General features: G+C 31.6%; 2 protein-coding genes across 3 annotated transcripts; both read right to left on the bottom strand.

Annotated features, from left to right (window-relative positions):
• Positions 1–2,873: 2,873 nt before the first annotated feature.
• On the bottom strand, positions 2,874–11,897 carry LOC128191677 (uncharacterized). 2 transcript variants are annotated; one of them, XM_052863866.1, is made up of 6 exons: positions 10,387–11,897; positions 10,127–10,173; positions 9,867–10,022; positions 9,647–9,760; positions 3,122–3,168; positions 2,874–3,017 (listed from the first exon to the last, which is right to left on the bottom strand). In XM_052863866.1, exons 1-6 carry the CDS (start codon positions 10,476–10,478, stop codon positions 2,943–2,945), a joined length of 531 nt encoding a protein of 176 aa, XP_052719826.1. In that variant the 5' UTR covers positions 10,479–11,897; the 3' UTR covers positions 2,874–2,942. The 2 variants fall into 2 exon arrangements, with proteins under 2 accessions (XP_052719826.1, XP_052719825.1); XM_052863865.1 differs by lacking the exons at positions 2,874–3,017; positions 3,122–3,168 and having other exon boundaries at positions 8,192–9,760.
• A 492-nt stretch (positions 11,898–12,389) lies between these two features.
• On the bottom strand, positions 12,390–16,623 carry LOC128156360 (uncharacterized). The gene is made up of 2 exons (XM_052818463.1): positions 16,152–16,623; positions 12,390–13,212 (listed from the first exon to the last, which is right to left on the bottom strand). The coding sequence occupies exon 2, from the start codon at positions 13,196–13,198 to the stop codon at positions 12,461–12,463; it is 738 nt and encodes a 245-aa protein (XP_052674423.1). The 5' UTR covers positions 13,199–13,212; positions 16,152–16,623; the 3' UTR covers positions 12,390–12,460.
• Positions 16,624–21,230: the final 4,607 nt, after the last annotated feature.

The raw sequence follows: 21,230 nt of genomic DNA, 5'->3' as shown, positions 1-21,230 counted from the left end.
TCGCAAAGATATTTATTTTAAAAACCGGAAGAAATATTCTGAAGTTGTAAACAATTTTCGAACCACTTAGTTTATTATCATAATATGTATGGTTGAATCAAAAGCTGAATGGAACACAGTATTTTTGTACATGAATATTACCTTAACTTGACTGCATTGATTGACAAACGTAACAAGATAGCAACATGGAAAAGTAGAGAGAAACTTCGCCCGGCAAAAAGTTTATTAAGAGTCCCTTTACATTTATGAGTTTTCCAATATATTATTCATATTACATACGAATAGTGAGAAAGATGACTAGTCTTTGGCATGTTATTGCAAATCATTGCCTATAAACAGCCTTGCGCCTTAAAAGAAATTTTATTCCCATTAAAACTGGCGAATGTTTATTACATTTGTACAGATAAATCGTCGTAAATACAAAAAACTTTGTGTTATTTATAATACTTATAACTTACCTCATTTAGCATCGCCAATTAAACATACTCCTTGGTAAAAAAAAATAACTTTGGTAATTTTCTATCCTGATTGGGATTCTATAAAGACTTCAAAAGTGCCGCCATATTGCATTGAAGATGCGAACAAAAAAAATTTAAATTGTAATTTTACGTCGTTAAAATCAAAAGTTAAAAAAATCCAAATACCGATGCATTGTGTTTATTCCTGAACTTGTTCTGAATAACATAAATACTAGTATATATATATATGTAATACATATCACGGCGTAAGCGTAACTGTAATTTCATTGATTTCTATAGGCTTGAAATATGTGGGTTACAGGTCCGTGAATAATTGGACGGATATTCTGGTATCATTTAGTATTACAGATACATTTAAGAACTTAATGTACGAACAAATTTACTATCGGCATTTTATATATTTAAAAAGATGGCCGAATGCTTGGTAGATCCCTTGGAGTCCTCGATTTCTCTCTACTATACACAATTTGGCTGTATGTTCAATGGGGTTTTTTAATGTTATGGTCACAAATTACATATCAAAAGTCTACTGTGAAGAGGTATTTTATTTATGTGCACGAAATGCAACTAATGCAAAGATGGTTGTTTTGTGAAGTAATCCTGCATCACAACACGCTTCAAACGGTTGCTTTTAAAGCTGACACGAATTCATAAAAGCATTTAGTCGTCATATTAGTTTCGATCTCTCTTTCAAAATAAGTCTGCGCTTGCGCAGTTCAACAGCTGTTTTAAGTGATTAAACTTAAAAAGGCATTGTCCTGTTTCTGTATGTATACTTTGCGATCAAAATGACATGTACGACTTCATATTTATTGCTTTTATATCTTTTGGCATCATTTTTGGCCAGTTTCGGACAGAAACAAACCATTTAAAGAAATATTTACATTCCTATCCTCAAATGTACAAAATGGCTGTACATCCTTCTTAATTAAAAATTTACTGAAGTGTTGTTAGAATTCTTGTTTCTGAAATCGGGCAGTGTTGCCTTAGTTAACGTGTAAAGCTATTGGAAGCAATTTATTTTACTATACATTCTGATATAATCAGCATCTAAAAGAATTGGTCAGCATATATGTATTTAATAAGGAAGTGCTTTTTATTTACAAATTAGTCAAACCACAATTAAGCACGTGTCGGTATAATTAAACGTTGTTTTCTTAAATCCTACAGTAGAGTTGATGTGCTTGATTCAACTTATTTTTTGCAACGTTCACAGGAGTTTTAATACATGTAATGTGATAATAAGTTATCATTGTAGTATAATAATCAGCATAACCATAAAGGGTTTTTTTTCTGTTTAAATCCTTTCAACTTGTTTATTTTGGTTTACTTAACAAGTATTTTTTTTCTTGAACATATGTTCGATTAAAAGAACACATAAAAAAAATTTATAAAGTCACCATTTTTCTGCGTTTCAATATAAATTACATGGGTACGTCTTGTCAGTAATAAAATTTTATGGATCTATGTGATACAGGGAGATACAACCAGGGATTTTTGCAATATCTTAAAACGAGTTACATTCAAGGAGGACAACATTGGGACCATGTCTGGATTTTGTAATATTTTTTAAAGTGTTTCGTTCAAATGAAAAACCATCCTTGTTAGCCAAAGGTGACGATCTAAGGTGTTTCCCTATTCGCATTTCTCTATTTATAGCCGTGGATCGTCATTCTGGGCCAACAAAGATGCGCCTATACCATTGAGAACATGTTTGCATTTTGCAATACTTTTAATACTCGACTTTGATCATAAAAATGGTAACATTTTCAATTAATAAAGAGTTCATACCATATATAGGCAATGTGATACGATATGCATTGCAAGATACACGTGTGTATACAGTATATTGTTTTATTATCGCAAAAACCATAATCTCTTTAGAAGAAGTTTAATTTGGTATTCCTGACCGGAAGTTGCGGTCGTCTAGTTTCTATTCCATTCAAAGACGTGAAAGAAGTTGATGTGACAGTTGTACGCATTGTGTTGGACTCAGACTCTCGTTCAGATCTTTCATCAATTTCCGTATATACGGTTGGAAGGTCATTATCTTCCATTGTATTTGTAATAATATGAGCTTTATTAACTGGCTTAGAGATCCATTTTATTCCATTTACGAGTATTAAGAGTATAATGACGCAACCAACAATTATAACTGGCATTTTTAAATTCTTGGTTTTCAAACCTCTTTTTCTGTTGAGTAGTCTGGTGTAGCTGCAGAACTGTAGCTCCATGGGAAATTCGGGTTGACGGACAAAGTCATCCATGACCTCGTGTTCACTAAAAAATATTTCACGTTATGCTATTCATTAAACTATGTGAATCTTCAGAATTTCGGTTCATGAATACATGAATTGAATGCTTCGTGTATTTGTATTTTGTACATACCTGCTGTTATCTCTGTATCATTTCCTTGACATCCACTGACGTGGTCACAGTCCGAGATATTGCAGTCACAGGTATTCATACAATGTTTGCCAAAGCCAGGGTAAAAACAACGTAACTTACAGTTCGTTCCAAAATATCCTGGCAGACATTCTGTATTCAATAAACAATTGTCATGTTTATGTTTGCTAAACGAAAGCAAATCTATGGAATATATTCTTTATAATATAAATATAATATATTATATATTTTAATACCTTTGCATTCTCCTTTATCCCGATAAAGGTTTGTACAACACGGAATTCTACAAAATAATATCTCATGAGTATTGATAAAATAACGGTAGTACAATTGTACAAAATATTAAAAGATTATCTACTTTAGGCTAGACACATTTGAGTTGCTTTAGTTTTAAGAATAAACGACAATCCAGATTATCAAATTATGTTGAGATCGAGGTTTAAAATTAGTTCCGTCAGAAAACAACATTGATACTTAGTAAAGTTACACTTACTGGTTGTTTTCATTTCTCCCAACGGAACAATTTTCAGCTTTACAATTTGACATTATAACCAATAAAAAACAGTTTATTTTAAGGAAATTCATTTCTTTAAAATTTAGCAATTTTAAATGTCATGAAACATATTGAAATAAAATAAGATACAGAGACCCGTGTTACTTTGCCGTCCTACATGTAACAGTTTAACATAAGTTATGGTAAAGCACAAACAGGAAATAGCACTGATTTTTTGTTTACATCAATTAAATCCAGCTTATAATTATCTTATTGAAGTTTGGTGAATGGTAGAGAACAATCAGGAAATAGCACTGATTTTTTGTTTACATCAATTAAATCAAGCTTATAATTATCTTATTGAAGTTTGGTGAATCCATTCCGGGAAGGAAATGACATCTACATAAAACTGCATTTAGTTGCATGATAACAACATAATTCAATTGCAAAAGAATTCAACATTAAACAAAAATTTAAACTTCTGGTAATTAAGTAATTAACGAAAATACATATTCATACATAGCAGTAATTTTGGGAAAATGAAGATTGAGATAATAAATTATTCCCAATGAATCTGAAGACAGAGAGAAGAGTTGTTGACCAGTTAAATGCAGTTATGAATGAAGCCTGTCACTCCCCAAAACTTTCCTCAGTTTCACCTATTATTTTGTATTGTATACTTAGGCATCCCTATAAAGCAAGTAAAGCATTTTCAATGGGGAATATATCATAGACATATCACCATTTTTACCGTATAGCCGTTCTTTTGGCGGGACAAAAACTTGGCGATTTTGGACTAACGATGTATGCTATTAATTTTTGCGAATGCAATTTTTGTGAATCATTTTTTCTTCTTAAACATCTACTGTCCATTTATTTCTAACATGTGAAAAGTACTGTACATGTAAAATTTCTTAGTCTTCATTACAAGGTGGTATGTTTTACACTGGCTACACACACGACTCATTGGATTATGATAATGTACAGGTTTTTCTGGTGTATGGCGGATTTCCTTTACTGGAAAAATCTGGTTGTCAAAAACCTAATTTTGTAAATAAAAACATTTTTGGGAACAAATTTTGTAATTATGCATGGGATGTATGTGTCAACTTTATATCTCTTTGTAAATCAAGCTGGCATTATAAATGTATAATAAGCAGATGTACGCATGCAGGGGGTATATCCATTTACACCCCATGGTCAAGTTACCCAGGTTGTTTGATAGTCTGTAATTTGCATTTGCGCACAACAGGGTCACCGAGTGTTAGGTGTCAAGTATGTTTTCACCATAGTTCAATTAACACGTCTAGCGTCGAATATCTTTATGTAATTATTGTCGTAATATATCATGTTAGATGTGAATATTATCTCACTACTATTTTTTCTGTTCTGGCTGCTGGACGCAAGAAATTTTCATGAACTTTGTTTAACCCACCCACCCACATAAACATACGATATAGCATGTAAGATTGTTTTCCCCATATTTTCATATGAACACTGTTTATTTGTGAGGTGGCGGTTTTTAACCCCACCTTTGCAAAATTATTGTCATTCATTTAATGATTTTTTATTATTTACTCTGTTGTTTTCATTTTAAAACAATACAAATGTAATTCATTGAATAAACGACCTTTAATGCAATAATTTTCTTTGCAGATAAACTTGGACTCATTGGATTATGATAATGTACAGGTTTTCTGGTGTATGGCGGATTTCCTTTACTGGAAAAATTTGGTTGTCAAAAATGGATAAAGTTCTCCAAAACAACACAAGCTAACACCCCTGTCACTGGGGGTCAATTACACACCTGAAGTGGGAAAAAAATGAAATGGTGTTTAAACAATTAACTTCTTGATTACGAAAATGCTTAGTTTTAATTTACGAAAGTTTTGTACTGATTATGTAATTAATAAATGTATATTTGTATCTCTAACACTTTATGCATGTAACAATTGTTCTTTTTTTATCATGCTCAGTGGCTTTGATGATAAAAATAAATGTAGTTATTTGCAGTTATGTACATCTGTTTAAGATATTAAATTTCTATTCTTCAATGAAAAAATATAATATCAAAATGTCTATCAGCTTATACTACTAAATTGGAAATAATATTTAACCTAAAATTAATATTGCTTACCCCACATTTCCTCTAATTTTCTAAAATGTTAAAGATATTTAGATTTTTTATGCTTCCAATGTTTAGATATTTATGATTTTTACGCATTATGAAGACTTTATATATTAATTGACAGAAAAGCTAATACATGTATATTAACCATTTAATAAAAGAGAAAAGACAGATTCAGTAATTTTTTCACAAAAAGTATAGAATGAACGCTTAAAAAAGCTTATAAAAATGAAATTCGATAGGCAAATCATATTTTAAAAACATATTCTGAAGCCCAAGTATCTTATCATTAGTTCACATCAGTTGAACAATTCCAACATTTATGTTATCGTTTTTAAAATGTTAAATAAAGTCGTGAAACTACAGCAATTCTGAATTACAAAAACATGTGATATTTACATGACGCCAATGTTCCACCAAAAATATATTTCTTGTTAGATTCTAAACTTTGATTACTTTATTCATCCCAAGTTGTATGAAGTAAAAAAGAAGGAAAAATATGTTTTAATTTCCTTTCATTTTGATTTAATGAACAGAACTGTCATTTTGTGTGCATCAGTACATGAACAAGTACGCTGCAGATTACTGCAATTCACTTTAAACTCCTGCATTCTAAGATGTTTTGGTTAATTAGTTTTCCATTCGGGTTTTCTTATTATCATTCTAAGATATAGGTACTTTCATGTTTGAGCACTAGGATTTAAAACTTTTTAAAAACATTTGATCATCATGAAGTGCATTACTCCATTCGGAACTTTATTTTTGTGTACTTACGTGCCAGTTAATGCACGCGGAAAAGAGCTTTGTAATGGGTATACTTGTAATATATCACAAAGGGGATGCCCATTTGTCTTGTGAAAATTTTTTTATGATTACTTTTCAATTACATTACATTTCCTTCATTAATGTCTTTTCATTGTATATTAAAAAAAGACATGGTAGTTTTTATTACATGTTCAAATAATTTCTATTAATTTTTTTTAAGCTAGTCTTGATTTAAATCTAGAGAAAGGCACACTTACAAAAGAAATTGCTAAAGAGAGCTAGACGGTTGTAGCCATCAAAAAACCATATTGGTCTCTTTAAAACATGAGCTCTGTAAAAGATTGAAGAAAATATTCAAATTTTATGAAAGTTGTCCTTACCAAATAGCAGTTCATAGTTTACAAAATATATATATGAATTTAAGGTAGATTGGATGGTTTAGAAATTTGTTGACCGCCCAGCCTCCTTTAAAATAAAACTAACAAAATCAATAATTTATATCGTCATATTTTGGTTTAGACTTTCCTTTTCTCTGGCAGGTTTTGCACTGTACGTTATATTATCCTGATGCCGAACATTTACAGATTGGCACTCGCAGATGTCGACAACTAAACCCGTTAACTTCAGTGCTTGTATTGTGCGACTCCGCCAAGACCTCTAAATACTTAGGTTTGGTGTCAATGTCATTTGGACTGGCTTCGGGGACATTTGTATTGATGTAGGGATCATTCGGGTCGACGTATTCACCCGAACCTTCATAAGAACTAGGGAACACCTGATCAATGTCTAATAGATTAGACGAAGCAGGAAGGACCACTCGACCAAAATGTTTTTTCCTCATCACATTTTGTCTCTGATTAATAACTTTTGCTTGTGTTGTCTGTGTCTCGAAAGTTCTTTTTTCGCGGGAAATCTCGCAATTTGAGTCCACCGCATCTGAGAATGTCTTATGACTGGTTTTTATTTTTTTGATTAAGATCACGATTATCAACAGAAGAAAAAACACCGTTGCTCCTAATATTATGATTGTAAGAAACATTTGTGACGTGGATAAAAAAATTACTATTTACTTTCTTCAGTTTGTTTTGTAATCGCGCCGGTAGGTGTTCGAATGACGTTGCGGATTGTAATCTCATTCATTTTCCTTCTCCGTTTTCTTTTTTTCTGTTTTGCTGGCAGTGTCGTTATTTCTACCTCTGCTCATTTTTCTCTATAAATCTATAAACCAGAAGCAAACTATCACACCATGCTTTAAAATATCCAAAATTCGGATTGCACTGTTCCTATAATATACATGTACATGCAAGACACCAATGACTGAATAAAAACAAAATTAAAAACCTAAAAATAGCTACAGTTCTACTATCATACCATAAAAAAAATAGTCAAGGGAGGCAGTGACATACATAATAAAGTATATATGCTACTAATAATTTGATATATGATATTGATGATACGGTGTATAGAAATAAGGAATATTCACTCTTTAGTTATATAAAATATGCAATGGTTATTCTTACCTGAAGTAAACAGACGGTCTTATTCCACTCGAACACGATCTTCAAATGACATGAACAAGAAAACGTCAGACTGGAAACGTGATTTAACAAGTATAATCAACTCATTCTTCTTTCAAAGTAATGAAAAACGGCTTAAAAAATCACGAAGGAATTGAAATTAAGTTGAATCATCATATATAATTCACTTGTGTCTAGTCTCCCTCTTGAGAACTTGACTGGGTTTTAGGAGTACTTGCGTACTTAATTAAAAAATTATTTTTGGTTTTAAATCTTTTTCCCTATGAAAAAAACTTCACCTTCCCTTCTCTTAGCGTATAAGAGAACATATATACGCTGACCCCTCCCTTTTCTACGAAAGATTGACACTAAACTAAAGTTTAAGGGGTTAGGTGATCACGCGTTTGCATTGGTTTGTTTGTTATATAACATCCTAGTATGAAATGAAGTTTCAAACCAATTTTATAATGGTTTTACAAAGTTTTACAAAACTATCAAAAAGTCCATTCCGATAAAATTGTAACTAAAGTTGTGATTATTGTATAATTATTAAACCATTTCAAGAAATGTTTACATTTTTATCCTCAAATGTACAAAATGGCCGTACATCCCTCTTAATTAAAAATTCACTGAAGTGTTGTTTAAATTCTTGTTTCTGAAATCGGGCAGTGCTGCCTTGATTAACGTGTAAAGCTATTGCAAGCAATTTATTTTACGATACATTCTGATATATTCAGCATCTAAAAGAATTGGTCAGCATATATGTATTTAATAAGGAAGTGCTTTTTATTTACAAATTAGTCAAACCACAATTAAGATCGTGTCGGTATGATTAAACGTTGTTTTCTTAAATCCTACAGTAGAGTTGATGTGCTTGATTCAACTTATTTTTTGCAATGTTCACAGGAGTTTTAATACATGTAATGTGATAATAAGTTATTATTGTATAATAATCAGCATTACCATTAAGGGTTTTTTCTGTTTAATTCTTTTCAACTTGTTTATTTTGGTTTACTTAACAAGTATTTTCTTTTACATATGTTTAATTAAAAGTATACATGAAAAAAATTATAAAGTCACAATTTTTCTGCGTTTCAATATAAATAACATGGGTACGTCTTGTCAGTACTAAAATATTTTGGATCTAAGTGATACAGGGAGATACAACCAGGGATTTTTGCAATACCATAAAACGAGTTACATTCAAGGAGGACACCATTGGGACCATGTCTGGATTTTTAAATAGTTTTTAAAGTGTTTCGTTCAAATGGAAAACCATCTTTGCTAGCCAAGGGTGTCGATCCAAGGTGTTTCTCTATTCGTATTTCTCTGTTTATAGCCGTGGATCGTCATCCTTGGCCAGCAAAGATGCGGTTATACCATTGAGAACATGTTTGCAATACTCTTAATACTCGACTTTGATCATAAAAATGGTTACATTTTCAATTAATAAAGAGTTCATACCATAAATAGGCAATGTGATACAATATGCATTGCAAGATACACATATGTATTCAGTTTATTGTTTTATTATCGCAAAAACCATAATCTCTTTAGAAGAAGTTTAATTTGGTATTCCTGACCGGAAGTTGCGGTTGTCTAGTTTCTATTCCGTTCAAAGACGTGAAAGAAGTTGATGTGACAGTTGTACGCATTGTGTTGGACTCAAATTCTTGTTCAGATCTTTCATCAATTTCCGTATACACGGTTGGAAGGTCATTATCTTCCATTGTATTTGTAATAATATGAGCTATTTTAACTGGCTTAGAGATCCATTTTATTCCATTTACGAGTATAAAGAGTATAATGACGCAACCAACAATTATAACTGGCATTTTTGAATTCTTGGTTTTCAAACCTCGGTCATTGTAAAGTTCCTCTTCATCTGTTGAGTAGTCTTGTGTAGCTGCAGAACTGTAGCTCCATGGGAAATTCGGATTGACGGACAACGATATCCATGACCTCGTGTTCACTAAAAAATATTTCACGTTATGCTATTCATTAAACTGTGAATCTTCAGAATTTCGGTTCATGAATACATAAATTGAATGCTTCATGTATTTGTTATTTGTACATACCTGGTGTTATCTGAATCTCTGTATCATTTCCTTGACATCCACTGACGGGGTCACAATCCGAGATATTGCAGTCACAGGTATTCATACATTGTTTGCCAAAGCCAGGGTAAAAACAACGTAACTTACAGTTCGTTCCAAAATATCCTGGCAGACATTCTGTATTTAATAAACAGTTGTCATGTTTATGTTCGCTAAATGAAAGAAAATTTATGGAATATATTCTTAATAATATAAATATAATATATTATATATTCTAATACCTTTGCATTCTCCTTTATCCCGATAAAAGTTTGCACAACACGGAATTCTACAAAATAATATCTCATGAGTATTGATAAAATAAAGGCATTGAACAATTGTACAAAATATTAAAAAATTATCTACTTTAGGCTACACAAATTTGAGTTGTTTGAGTTTTAAGAATAAACGACAACCCAGATTATCAAATTATGTTGAGATCGAGGTTTAATATTAGTTCCATCAAAAAAAAAACATTGATACTTAGTAAAGTTACACTTACTGGTTGTTTTCATTTCTCCTATTGGAACAATTTTCAGCTTTACAATTTGGCACTATAACCAACAGAAAACTGTTTATCGTAAGGAAATTCATTTCTTTAAAATAACGCGATTCTAAATGTCATAAAACAAATAAAAATAAAACAAAATACAGAGACTTTGTCGTCCTTTATGTAACAGTTTAACATAAACTATGGTGAAGCACAAACAGGAAATAGCATTGCTTTTTTTGTTTACATCAATCAAATCCAGCATATAACTATCTTATTGAAGTTTTGTGAATTCATTCCGGGAAGGAAATGACATTTAAGTCAACATACAACTGCTTTCAATTGCATGATCACAACATGATTAAATTACAAAAGAATCCAACATTAAACAAAAATTTAAACTTCGGGTAATTGACTCATTACCTTAAATACATAATCACATATATACATTGAACATTGCAGTAGTTTTGGAAAAATGAAGATAGTGACGATGAATAATTTCCAATGAATCTGAAAAAGAGAGAGAGGGGGTTGTTCATCGTCTCAGTTGATTAGAACTGGAACTTGATATGCAGATATGACTGAGACCTGTCACTCCCATATCTTTCCTCAGTATATTTATCGTGTATTTTGTATATTTGTGCAGCCTTATACAGCAAATTGAAGCATTTTCAACGGGAAATTCATTTTAACCACTATCACGAATTTCTATATTTAAAGCAAATCTTCGCAATCATTTGTCTAGAAATCATTTTGTGTTCAAAACAAAAGTATATCCTAATGCAAATTAGGTTGTGTTCATTCGTAGTAAAATTTCTGATAAAAGCACGATTAAGTATAAAGGTTACTTGCAAAGAATAGTCATGTAGTTGAACTAAATTTCAAGACTGCTGCAAAACACACGTTACGCAATATCAAGTAACTTTATATTTTGTGTTTATATTGTATATTACATTGAATTAAAATTATGAACTTGTCTTAAAACCTCAGGAACTTCGGCCAAGCACAGTCACAGGTCAACAATACTATTTTTCCTTCTTTCTGTTATGCAAATAGTATCATATTGCTAATGTCATTTAAGAGTCACACATTAATAAAGAGATGAGCCTCTCTCTCTCTCTCTCTCTCTCTCTCTCTCTCTCTTTAAACATTTGATCATCATGAAGTGCATTACTCTACTCCGATGTTTATTTTTCTGCACTTACGAGACAGTTAACGCGGACAAGATTTATGTTTTATTGATATAACATATCTCAATGTGGAAGATCATTCGTCTTGTGAATATTTCTTTAAAACATATTTCATTTTTCGACACATAGAGCAATTACATTCACTTCATTGATATCTTTTTATTGCATATCAAAATTAGTAATGATAGTTTTTATCTTTAAGTTTTTATTACATATTCAAATAATTTCTATTAATTTTCTTTTACGTTTCTCTTTGATTTAAAGCTAGAAAAAGGTGCACTTAGTAAAGAAATTGCTAAAAAAAAAAAAAAGTTAGACTGTTGTAGCCATCTAAAGATCATATTGGTCTCCTTAAAACAGTAGCTCTGTAAAAGATTGAAGAAAATATTCAAATTTTATGAAAGTTGTCCTTACCAAATAGCAGTTCACAGTTTATATATATATATATATATATATATATATATATATATATATATATATATATATATATATATATATATATATATACCAGAATTTAAGGTAGATCGGTTGGTTTAAAAATTTGTTGACCGCCTAGCCTCCTTAAGCTAAAAACATCATTATAATACATGTACATCTACATCCTTTATCATGCAGTCAATATCAATTCTATATTCTTTATAGTAATGTATTTATTGTTAAATAAATTATACACAGCGTATTTAAGAGGGATTGATTATCGTGGCAAGTTTTAGACTGCATTGTTCTCCTTTAGAAGAAGATCTAGATACCTACCAAAATCTAAAAGGTGAAATATATGGATTTTTTCTTTACTTAATAATAGCATACTGCTAAACAAATCATATCTTTGAAGTTTTGGTAGATCTGATGGTCAATTTGTTGACCACACAGCCTCCTTTAAAATAAAACTAACAAAATCAATAATTTATATCGTCATATTTTGGTTTAGACTTTCCTTTTCTCTGGCAGGTTTTGCACTGTACGTTATAGTATCCTGATGCCGAACATTTACAGATTGGCACTCGCAGATGTCGACAACTAAACCCGTTAACTTCAGTGCTTGTATTGTGCGACTCCGCCAAGACCTCTAAATACTTAGGTTTGGTGTCAATGTCATTTGGACTGGCTTCGGGGTCATTTGTATTGATGTAGGGATCATTCGGGTCGACGTATTCACCCGAACCTTCGTAAGAACTAGGGAACACCTGACCAATGTCTAATAGATTAGACGAAGCAGGAAGGACCACTCGACCAAAATGTTTTTCCCTCATCACATTTTGTCTCTGATTAATAACTTTTGCTTGTGTTGTCTGTGTCTCGAAAGTTCTTTTTCCGCGGGAAATCTCGCAATTTGAGTCCACCGCATCTGAGAATGTCTTATGACTGGTTTTTATTTTTTTGATTAAGATCACGATTATCAACAGAAGAAAAAACACCGTTGCTCCTAATATTATGATTGTAAGAAACATTGGTGACGTGGATAAAGAATTAGAATTACTCTCTTCAGTTTGTTTTGTGATCGAGCCGGTGGGTGTTCGAATGACGTTGCGGGTTGAAAATTTCTTCCAGTAACTTGTATACTTGTGTTCATTTTCTTCTCCGTTTTCTTTTTCTTCTATTTTTCTGTCAGTGTCGTTCTTGCTACCTATACTCATTTTTCTCTGTAAATCTGTAAACCAGAAGCAAACATTCATACCATGCTTTAAAACACCAAAAAATCGCATTGCACTGTTCCTATATTATACATGTACGTGCAAGACACGAATGAATGAATAAAAATAAGAATAAAACACCTAAAAATAGCTACAGTACTACTATTATATGATAAAAAGAACTAGTCAAAGGAAGCAGTGACACACATAATAAATTATATCTATACATGTACTACTATATTAAAATAATAGACTTGAATTTTTGGGCTTTAATACCGAGAATTCGGAAGAGTTCTTTCTTTTGTTTTATATATTTTAAACATCATTATTACTTGAAGATTACCAATTTGTTTTTATTTTTTCTCAATCAAGCTTCGCCAATTAATAATCAACGAAAATTCCTTTAAAAAATCCGGAAATTATCCGGACTTTTTTGGATTTTACAATTTTAAGCTTGCACATGCGCATTACATTCACGCTAAATCACGGGAGGCTCTTTGGTTTATGTTTCCACAATATCACATTTGCATGGATAAACTCAGAAACTATATTACAAGTACGTGTAAATTTTCATTATTCTGATCATCAAAGGAATACGGGAGACAGCTCTTACTCAGTGCATTTAATATGAAATATCCCGAAAGTACCGAATGTCAACATGGTGTGTAAATTCGAAGCGAGTAAAAAACGTTGGTGAAAAAATGTTGAATTCTTCATTAAAATGAATTAAATTTTCATATGAAAATTTGACTGTTATTTTCAATGCAGCCTCATTTATTTTCTCCAAAATCGTTTCGGAGCGATTCTGCATTTTTTTTTTGCTATACTCGTATTACGGGTATATAGGAGGCTTCTTAACTGTGGTGAGGGTATGTTCTGAGACACAGTTCACTGGCGTCGGAAGCAAAAAAAAAAAAAGTGGGGGGGGGGCTAGACTGATCCTCAGAAATATTGAGAGAAAAAAACCTAATTCCCAAAATCATGGGGGGGGGGGGGGGGGGGGGGGCTGGGAGAGTATACCTATAGTTCCAATAAAAAAAAATCTTACCTACCAAATTATGTTTCCTGCGAAAAAAAAAAAGTGGGGGGTGAACCCTCTATTCTGCTATGTGCCTAATGGTTAGGTCTTACTTAGCAAAATAAGTAGGGGGGGGGGGGCTAAGCCTCCCCCCCCCCCCGGTTCCGACGCCTATGCAGTTAGCTTATTCTAACTAAGCAGAGTGTAGTGAAATTAATAGCATTATTGTAGTCTTAAAGGGGCATGGTCACGATTTTGGTCACATTTTATTTTTCTGTATTTATTATTTACAATGCTTTAGGAATGCATTTTTAATAATCAAATGAAATTTGGATGCCAGTCGAGGAGCTTTAAGCAAGGTATAGGGTTCATAATTCTTCGTCATGTAAACAGGGCTCGTGCCCTGTTTTTGTTTACATAGGTTGAATATACCAGAAAAAAAAATTCAAGCTGATTTGTCTATCTTTTTATTCATTTTAAGTATAAATAAACAGTTACTTACGATTAACGCATTCATTTGAGGTCTAAAACTGGAATTTTCACCTCAACATTCAAAATGTAAACAAAAGCTTTGTTTACATAGCGAAGAATTGTAAGCTCTGTAACTCGCTTATAACTCAACAAATAACAATCAAATTTTGGTTGCCTATTAAAAATGCCAAATGAAGCATTGTAAACATTAAACAGGTCGGGTACACTACTTTATATGGATAGCATTATTTAACACGTGACAGTATTTTTGGCAAACAGATTCTCCAATCCAGTGAATGAGTTGCAATGCATGACGGTCTATAACGTGTTTACGATTCAACAAACGCACGTGGTATTTGTCTGTTTTATACACAATATTTAATTGCTTGCCGGAATGTTTGTACGTCTTGATTTTTACTTTAGAAGGTAAAAAATTAAAGATTACGTACCATTAACTTTGTTCCATGCTCACATTTAAAAATACTGTTGTTTTAGTTCATTAATTGTTGCTTCAAAAATGATCAGTATCAAACGACTGAAAAACATACGCATACAAGTACAAACATATTTTGATAAGAAAAAAAACATCACATGTATGTATTGGTGACTTTATCATTGTGCACTAGAAATAAATACAGGTAACTGTACATTTTTTAACATACGTGAATACTAGTAGCCACGGTAGTAGAAATGCACAAATATACAAACGCAGAAGCACAAGCTATATGCAGCAAAAAGTATTTTGTCCGTTAAGCATTCTGATGAATGTCCCTGAAGAAAATATCAACGCGTGGTTCTACTAATGTTGTCCCAAATATGGGGTATCACGTGAAAAAAAACCAGAACTCACTGCTTTTAATTCAATAAGGACGTACCTCTCTTTTGAACATTGACAATGGGGTATTTAAATAGGTTGATATAAGTCCTCATATGCAATATTTTTTAAATGTGAGCATAGAAATTGAAGTTCAGACATAATTGTCCATATTACTTTCATAAATTCTGAAAAATCATTCAAAATGAGTTTCCAAAGGACAATTCAAAATGGTATATATTTTCAATACGCTTTGTATACACTGAAACTTGTAGTAGCCCACAATGCCTTGCAACTCATTCACCTGATTGGTTTGTCGATAAAAGTAAACAGGTGCCTAATTTAGTATGCAAATTTATGCCGACGTCACAAAATATAGTGGTCTCGACCTGTTAAAATCGAAAAAATAATTTTTGACCAAAATCGTGACCATGCCCCTTTAAAGCTTGGTTATGTAAATGTCAACAATACGGTGTGTCGATGTATCTATTTCGCAAATGTCCGATATCATATATGCAATGTCAACCCGTGCACGCACGGGTAAAAATCTAGTATGCTACTAATAATTTGAAGTATGATATTGATGATACTCTGTATAGAAATAAGGAATATTCACTCTTTAATTATATATAATATGCAATGGCTATTCTTACCTTAAGTAAACAGACGGTCTTATTCCACTCGAACACGATCTTCAAATGACATGGACAAGAAAACTTCAGACTGAAAACGTGATTTAACAAGTATATTCAACTCATTCTTCTTTCAACGTAATGAGAAACGGATTAAACAATCACGAAGGAACTGAGAAGAAGTTCAATCATCATATATAATTCACTTATTTCAAGTCTCCCTCTTGAGAACATGACTGAGTTTTAGGAGTACTTGCGAACTTAATTAGAAATTACTTTTGGTTTTAAATCTTTTTCCCTATGGAAAAACCTCACCTTCCCTTCTCTTAGCGTATAAGAGAATATATACCGTAAATCTGGAAATTTTTACGTCGATTTATTTTTGCGAATTCGAGTCATAAAGCTATAGATTAATTTTTACGTTTTAAATTTTTGCGAATTGTCATCGGCGCGAAAAATAAAAAGCACTCAAATATTAAATGTCAACATACTGACATGCATATAGATATACATGTAAGCTGACCCATCCCTTCTCTACGTAAGATTGACACTAAGCTAAAGTTTAAGGGGTTATGTGATCACGTGTTTGCATTGGTTTGTTTGTTATATAACATACTAGTATGAAATAAAGTTTCACACTAATTTTATAATCATTATGGTTTAACAAAGTTTTACAAAACTAATAAAAAGTCCATTCCGATAAAATTTTAACTAAAATTGCGATTATTATATAATTATTAATCACCCTTGTGTTCTTTTAGACTATAATGTATGATTATTATAGTTACCGGATATAAGTCTTTGTTTTGTTAACATAGTATAATTTCACACTTCCGGATTTTAATAGTCTTTTATTTACAAAACCTTCACAAAAAATTTCACTCGTGACGCTGTCTGAGTTGGTAGGGTTTTTTTAAGGTCGATCCGTGCTTTCACGACTTTGGTTTTCATTTATATAAATCAAAAAAGAGAACTTTCGGTTAGCACATTTTGCTGATGATATGAAATAACAGATTGTTTATAATGTGTACATATGTTTGAATGGTTATAGTGTGCACATACATGCATCAGCTAGAGGGCGGTCAGAAAATGACGTGAACAAAAAAGAAACTAGAAACAAAAACCTTTGTTAGAAAAAGGGAAGAGTTGCATGGTCCCATATTTTTTTGGTAAATTAGAATCAAAATTTCAACATGCAAGTTTTATTCATCGTATGATTTTTTAATCATTAGATTATTAGATTGACTTCCTTGATTCATTACACTCTTTTTTTCTAAGTTTGCTATGACTAGCCTAATTGGAAAACTTGATATCACAATAAGAGGGTATAAAAGTTCAATTGACTATGAAGCAAAATCTACTTGGGCAATTACGTGTATAATGACAGATTAGATACATGTAATTTAAACTTTCTATTCTTACCATGCTTTAAAGTGAAAAAAAATATTTACTACCTGGTGGAATCGATCCAGCGACCGCAAAATAAAAGAGACCAATGTGTTACCACTAGGCCACGCATATTACTAGACTAGGTATGTCTCTCTTTTTTTTAAATGTATGTGGCTATATACATGAATGTATCAGAAAAGTCACTAAATGAAATATTTGTCTAATTTTCAATCCGACGACCAAGTTAACCAAAACTAATTCAATGAAAACGTATACTACAATACATGTAGAACATAATTTTAATCGGACTTTTTTGTATAAAGTGGTTCAAATACTCAAATATCCAAATTCTTAATGCATACTTTTTTCCTATATATTCCTCCCAAAATTCGAAGATGTTAATGACCTCATGTAAAATAATTAAGACTATTCTAACCCGGTTATTGTGTAATTTGCGTTTCTTTAATTGTATTTTAACTAAATATTGTATAATATCGAAAATGCCTGATGCTTGCATTATAAACGAAATGTTGTCGGCGAAATCGTACATTAAGTGCGCTATACCTCTTTTGAATGGAACGTATCATTTACCATTGAATTATTTTCTAGCATGTCATTTGTTTGGTATGGTGTCCCCTGGAACCTTCGGTCGTACTTTCGTCTCTGATTTAATTTGATTTCAAAAAATATTTCATCGTTTAATGGTGAAAAACAAAAGGATTAGATACAAGTTCTGAAAACTTAGAGAATGCTCCATCAGTAGTGATGTTCAATATTAAATAAACGTAAAGTGATGTTCAATAGTATCGAAGGCCAGTACGTGCATGTACACATTATAGTGGTTGAAATTCGTCTCTTATTACTTTAAGGCGAAAATCTGTGCAAAGGTGCAAATATGCGTCGGTGAATAGGCATACTCGTGCGAAGATGCGGCTGCGAAAGACGAAGATGATAAAAATATAGCTCCTTCGTAACTTCGCACATTTGCCTTCTTATTCCTTTAGTTTAATACATCGGTGTTTAGATTGAAACAGTTCAATCTAGATATAGAATTGTTAAAACCCAATTTACGCAATCCTTTTTTTTTTTACACCAAAACAATTCATGTTTTGGTTTTTTTATCGTGTGTTATTATTATAAATCATATTATTATTTTAGAATGTCGAAGTTTGGTCGAAAAACATTGAGAACCCTCGTCAAACTGCGTGTGAATGGAGATACATTTATTCGAAGCAAAATCTCTAGAAATATGCCGAAAATATTAGTGACCATAAATTAAACGTTTATCCTGTCCCGCTCTTCAAGAGTTTTTTTTTTCATTTTTGGTTTTTTTTTTTTTTTTTTTTTTTTTTTTTTTTGTTTTTTGGTTTTGGTTTTGGGGTGGGTTTTTTTTTTGTTAAACAAATGTGCTTCCTTTTTCTGGCATTAAATCGGTCTGAAGATAACTGTCTGTTCCAAACACCATTGCCTTTGAGGTGCATTATCTGTTTGTTTTTTGCTGATTTTGTTCATTGAATAATTGTGCTCAACTCTTACTTGTGCATGATATTATGTGAGAGAGACACGTGTATGTGCATTTGTTGCGTTTATGTTGATTTTGTTTGCGTTTGGTTTTAAATACCAATTCAGTTCATGAGTAGATGGACTATTTGAACAAATTTTCAAAAGATCTGAAGAAAGTTTAGATATTACAAAGTAATTTCTGAATTAAAAAGCATTGCTTTATTTTGTTTTCTGGTATGAATTGAAAAAATTACAGCTTAATCAATATTATTTCAATATTCCTACACTTCATATTTTTAATGTTATGCTGCGATAAGTTAGATCTATTGCTATTTCTATTACTGTGTCAAATTTCCCTCATATAATGATTAGACCCATCATAATGGGGTTTTGACTTGAAATTTTTAAAAGTGTGAGTTATTTTTGGGGAGAAAAAAAACACTCATTACTGCAGGTTTCCTCTGTATTATTAAACTTGCTATTATGCATGTATGAATCTGTTGATATTGGCCTTGATAAAAATCAGTGTGAAGAATAAAAAAAACTTAGTGCAAAAAAAAAGAAGATTTATTTGCAGAGGGGCATTGCCAACAGACACTTGAAAGCTTGTTTCTGTTATAAAAGTTCACCCATAGTAGAATGATATAGTAACACTATTAAGTATATGGGCGCCGTTTTGATATATTTAATGTACTTTTCGATATTAGAATATATATATATATATTTTTTTTTTTGAAATATTTAAAAATTATATAAAGAATTTTTTATATCAAGATTTCATTTTCTGATATCATAAAATATCTCAAAAATATTGAAACGGTCAGTGCCTCTTAGGAGTAAACTTTATAACAGAAACAAGTTCCAGTGTAGCTCCCAGTCTGAAAAAAATGTGTATGGACGACCTGAATTTTTTCAGGCCGGGAGCTACAGACTTGCAGCTATAGTGCCAGTGGCATTGCTCTTTTCTTTTAAACAATTTTAAGGGGCATGGTCACGATTTTGGTCAAAAATTATTTTTTCAATTTTAATGATAATAATGCTTCAGTAAGGCATTTTTAATAGGCAACCGAAAGAATCTGGGGGAATAAGCCGAGGCAAAAAACCACATAGGTTCATTAAAAAAAAAAATATTTTATTTCTAGCGAATTTCACTTTCGTTACATTTATTAAACATATGTGATCATATACATTCAGTGCTGCCATAACCCACAAAAAGTAACTTCACATTTAATTGATATTAAGACAACAAAGTAGTTATATGCTAATTCGGCAACAAAATGATATTGAAATCGGATGTTCAAATTATATTTTTTCATAGAGTGGGTCATCGTACCATTTTTTAAAGAACGAATATTGTTAACACATATTAACGTCTATCTTTTTCAATTTTCCAAAAAATGGTACGAAAACCCACTCTATGGTAAAAAGTAAGTTTTCTTCTTTTAATTTTTAAGATTGGTCTTTAAATTACTAAGTCCAGTCGTTTGCGTAAAACTGATAACAATAGAATCAGCTATATCATAGCATCTACACAAGCGAATTTGGTGTAGTGGTAAGCAAGGAATTCTTTAAACAAATGTAACTGTAAAAGTTGGTGTTCAAATCGTACGCGTTATGGGTTTTGGGGGTTTTTTTTTTATCTTTTTGTTTACATTGTTAGAATGTAATTTTCTTTTTTGACTTAATAATATATACATTGTTAAAATGTAATTTTCCTTTTTCTTTCTTAATAATAAAAAATTGCTTATAATAACTTGAAATTATTTGATATGCGTTTTCTACTACTTTTATAAAATATGAAATGTATGTTATTCTCATTGAGATTGCACGATTTCATATTGTAAACAAATGATTGTTGTGAATGCAAGAAACAATTAAATGGCAAGATAAAACGTTCCATCTTTTAATCCTTGAGAGTCTTGTCAACACAACAAGGACATACCTTGGACAAAAGCATGTAATTGTGCACAAAATGCAGAATACAAGCTAAGTCAAACGTACAGTGTGCGCCTAAAGAAAATTCAACGATTAACTAGGCATGTATTTCACTTCCAATTGTATCGGCAGGAAAATCACATTACAAATGCGTGTTTTGTTGGGAAAGAAAAAGCATAGTAGTTCTACCAAAAGACACAGAGACCACTAGGTCCAATGACCAACACAAAGTTTGACCAGTGACCTATAACAAGCCCTCTTGTTATACGTTAC

The sequence above is a fragment of the Crassostrea angulata genome, chromosome 7 (genome assembly GCF_025612915.1).
Source record: "Crassostrea angulata isolate pt1a10 chromosome 7, ASM2561291v2, whole genome shotgun sequence".
Taxonomy (NCBI): domain Eukaryota; kingdom Metazoa; phylum Mollusca; class Bivalvia; order Ostreida; family Ostreidae; genus Magallana; species Magallana angulata.
This window is presented reverse-complemented; position numbering and strand designations above follow the sequence as displayed.

Bases quoted from the DNA above. Each gene is read 5' to 3' on its own strand.
- LOC128191677 (XM_052863865.1), bottom strand. From the start codon at position 10,478: ATGAATTTCCTTACGATAAACAGTTTTCTGTTGGTTATAGTGCCAAAT. The intron at 10,174-10,386 runs GTAAGTGTAACT...ATTATTTTGTAG, and splicing joins AGGAGAAATGAAAACAACCA to AATTCCGTGTTGTGCAAACT. The intron at 10,023-10,126 runs GTATTAGAATAT...TATTAAATACAG, and splicing joins GGATAAAGGAGAATGCAAAG to AATGTCTGCCAGGATATTTT.
- LOC128156360 (XM_052818463.1), bottom strand. From the start codon at position 13,198: ATGAGTATAGGTAGCAAGAACGACACTGACAGAAAAATAGAAGAAAAA.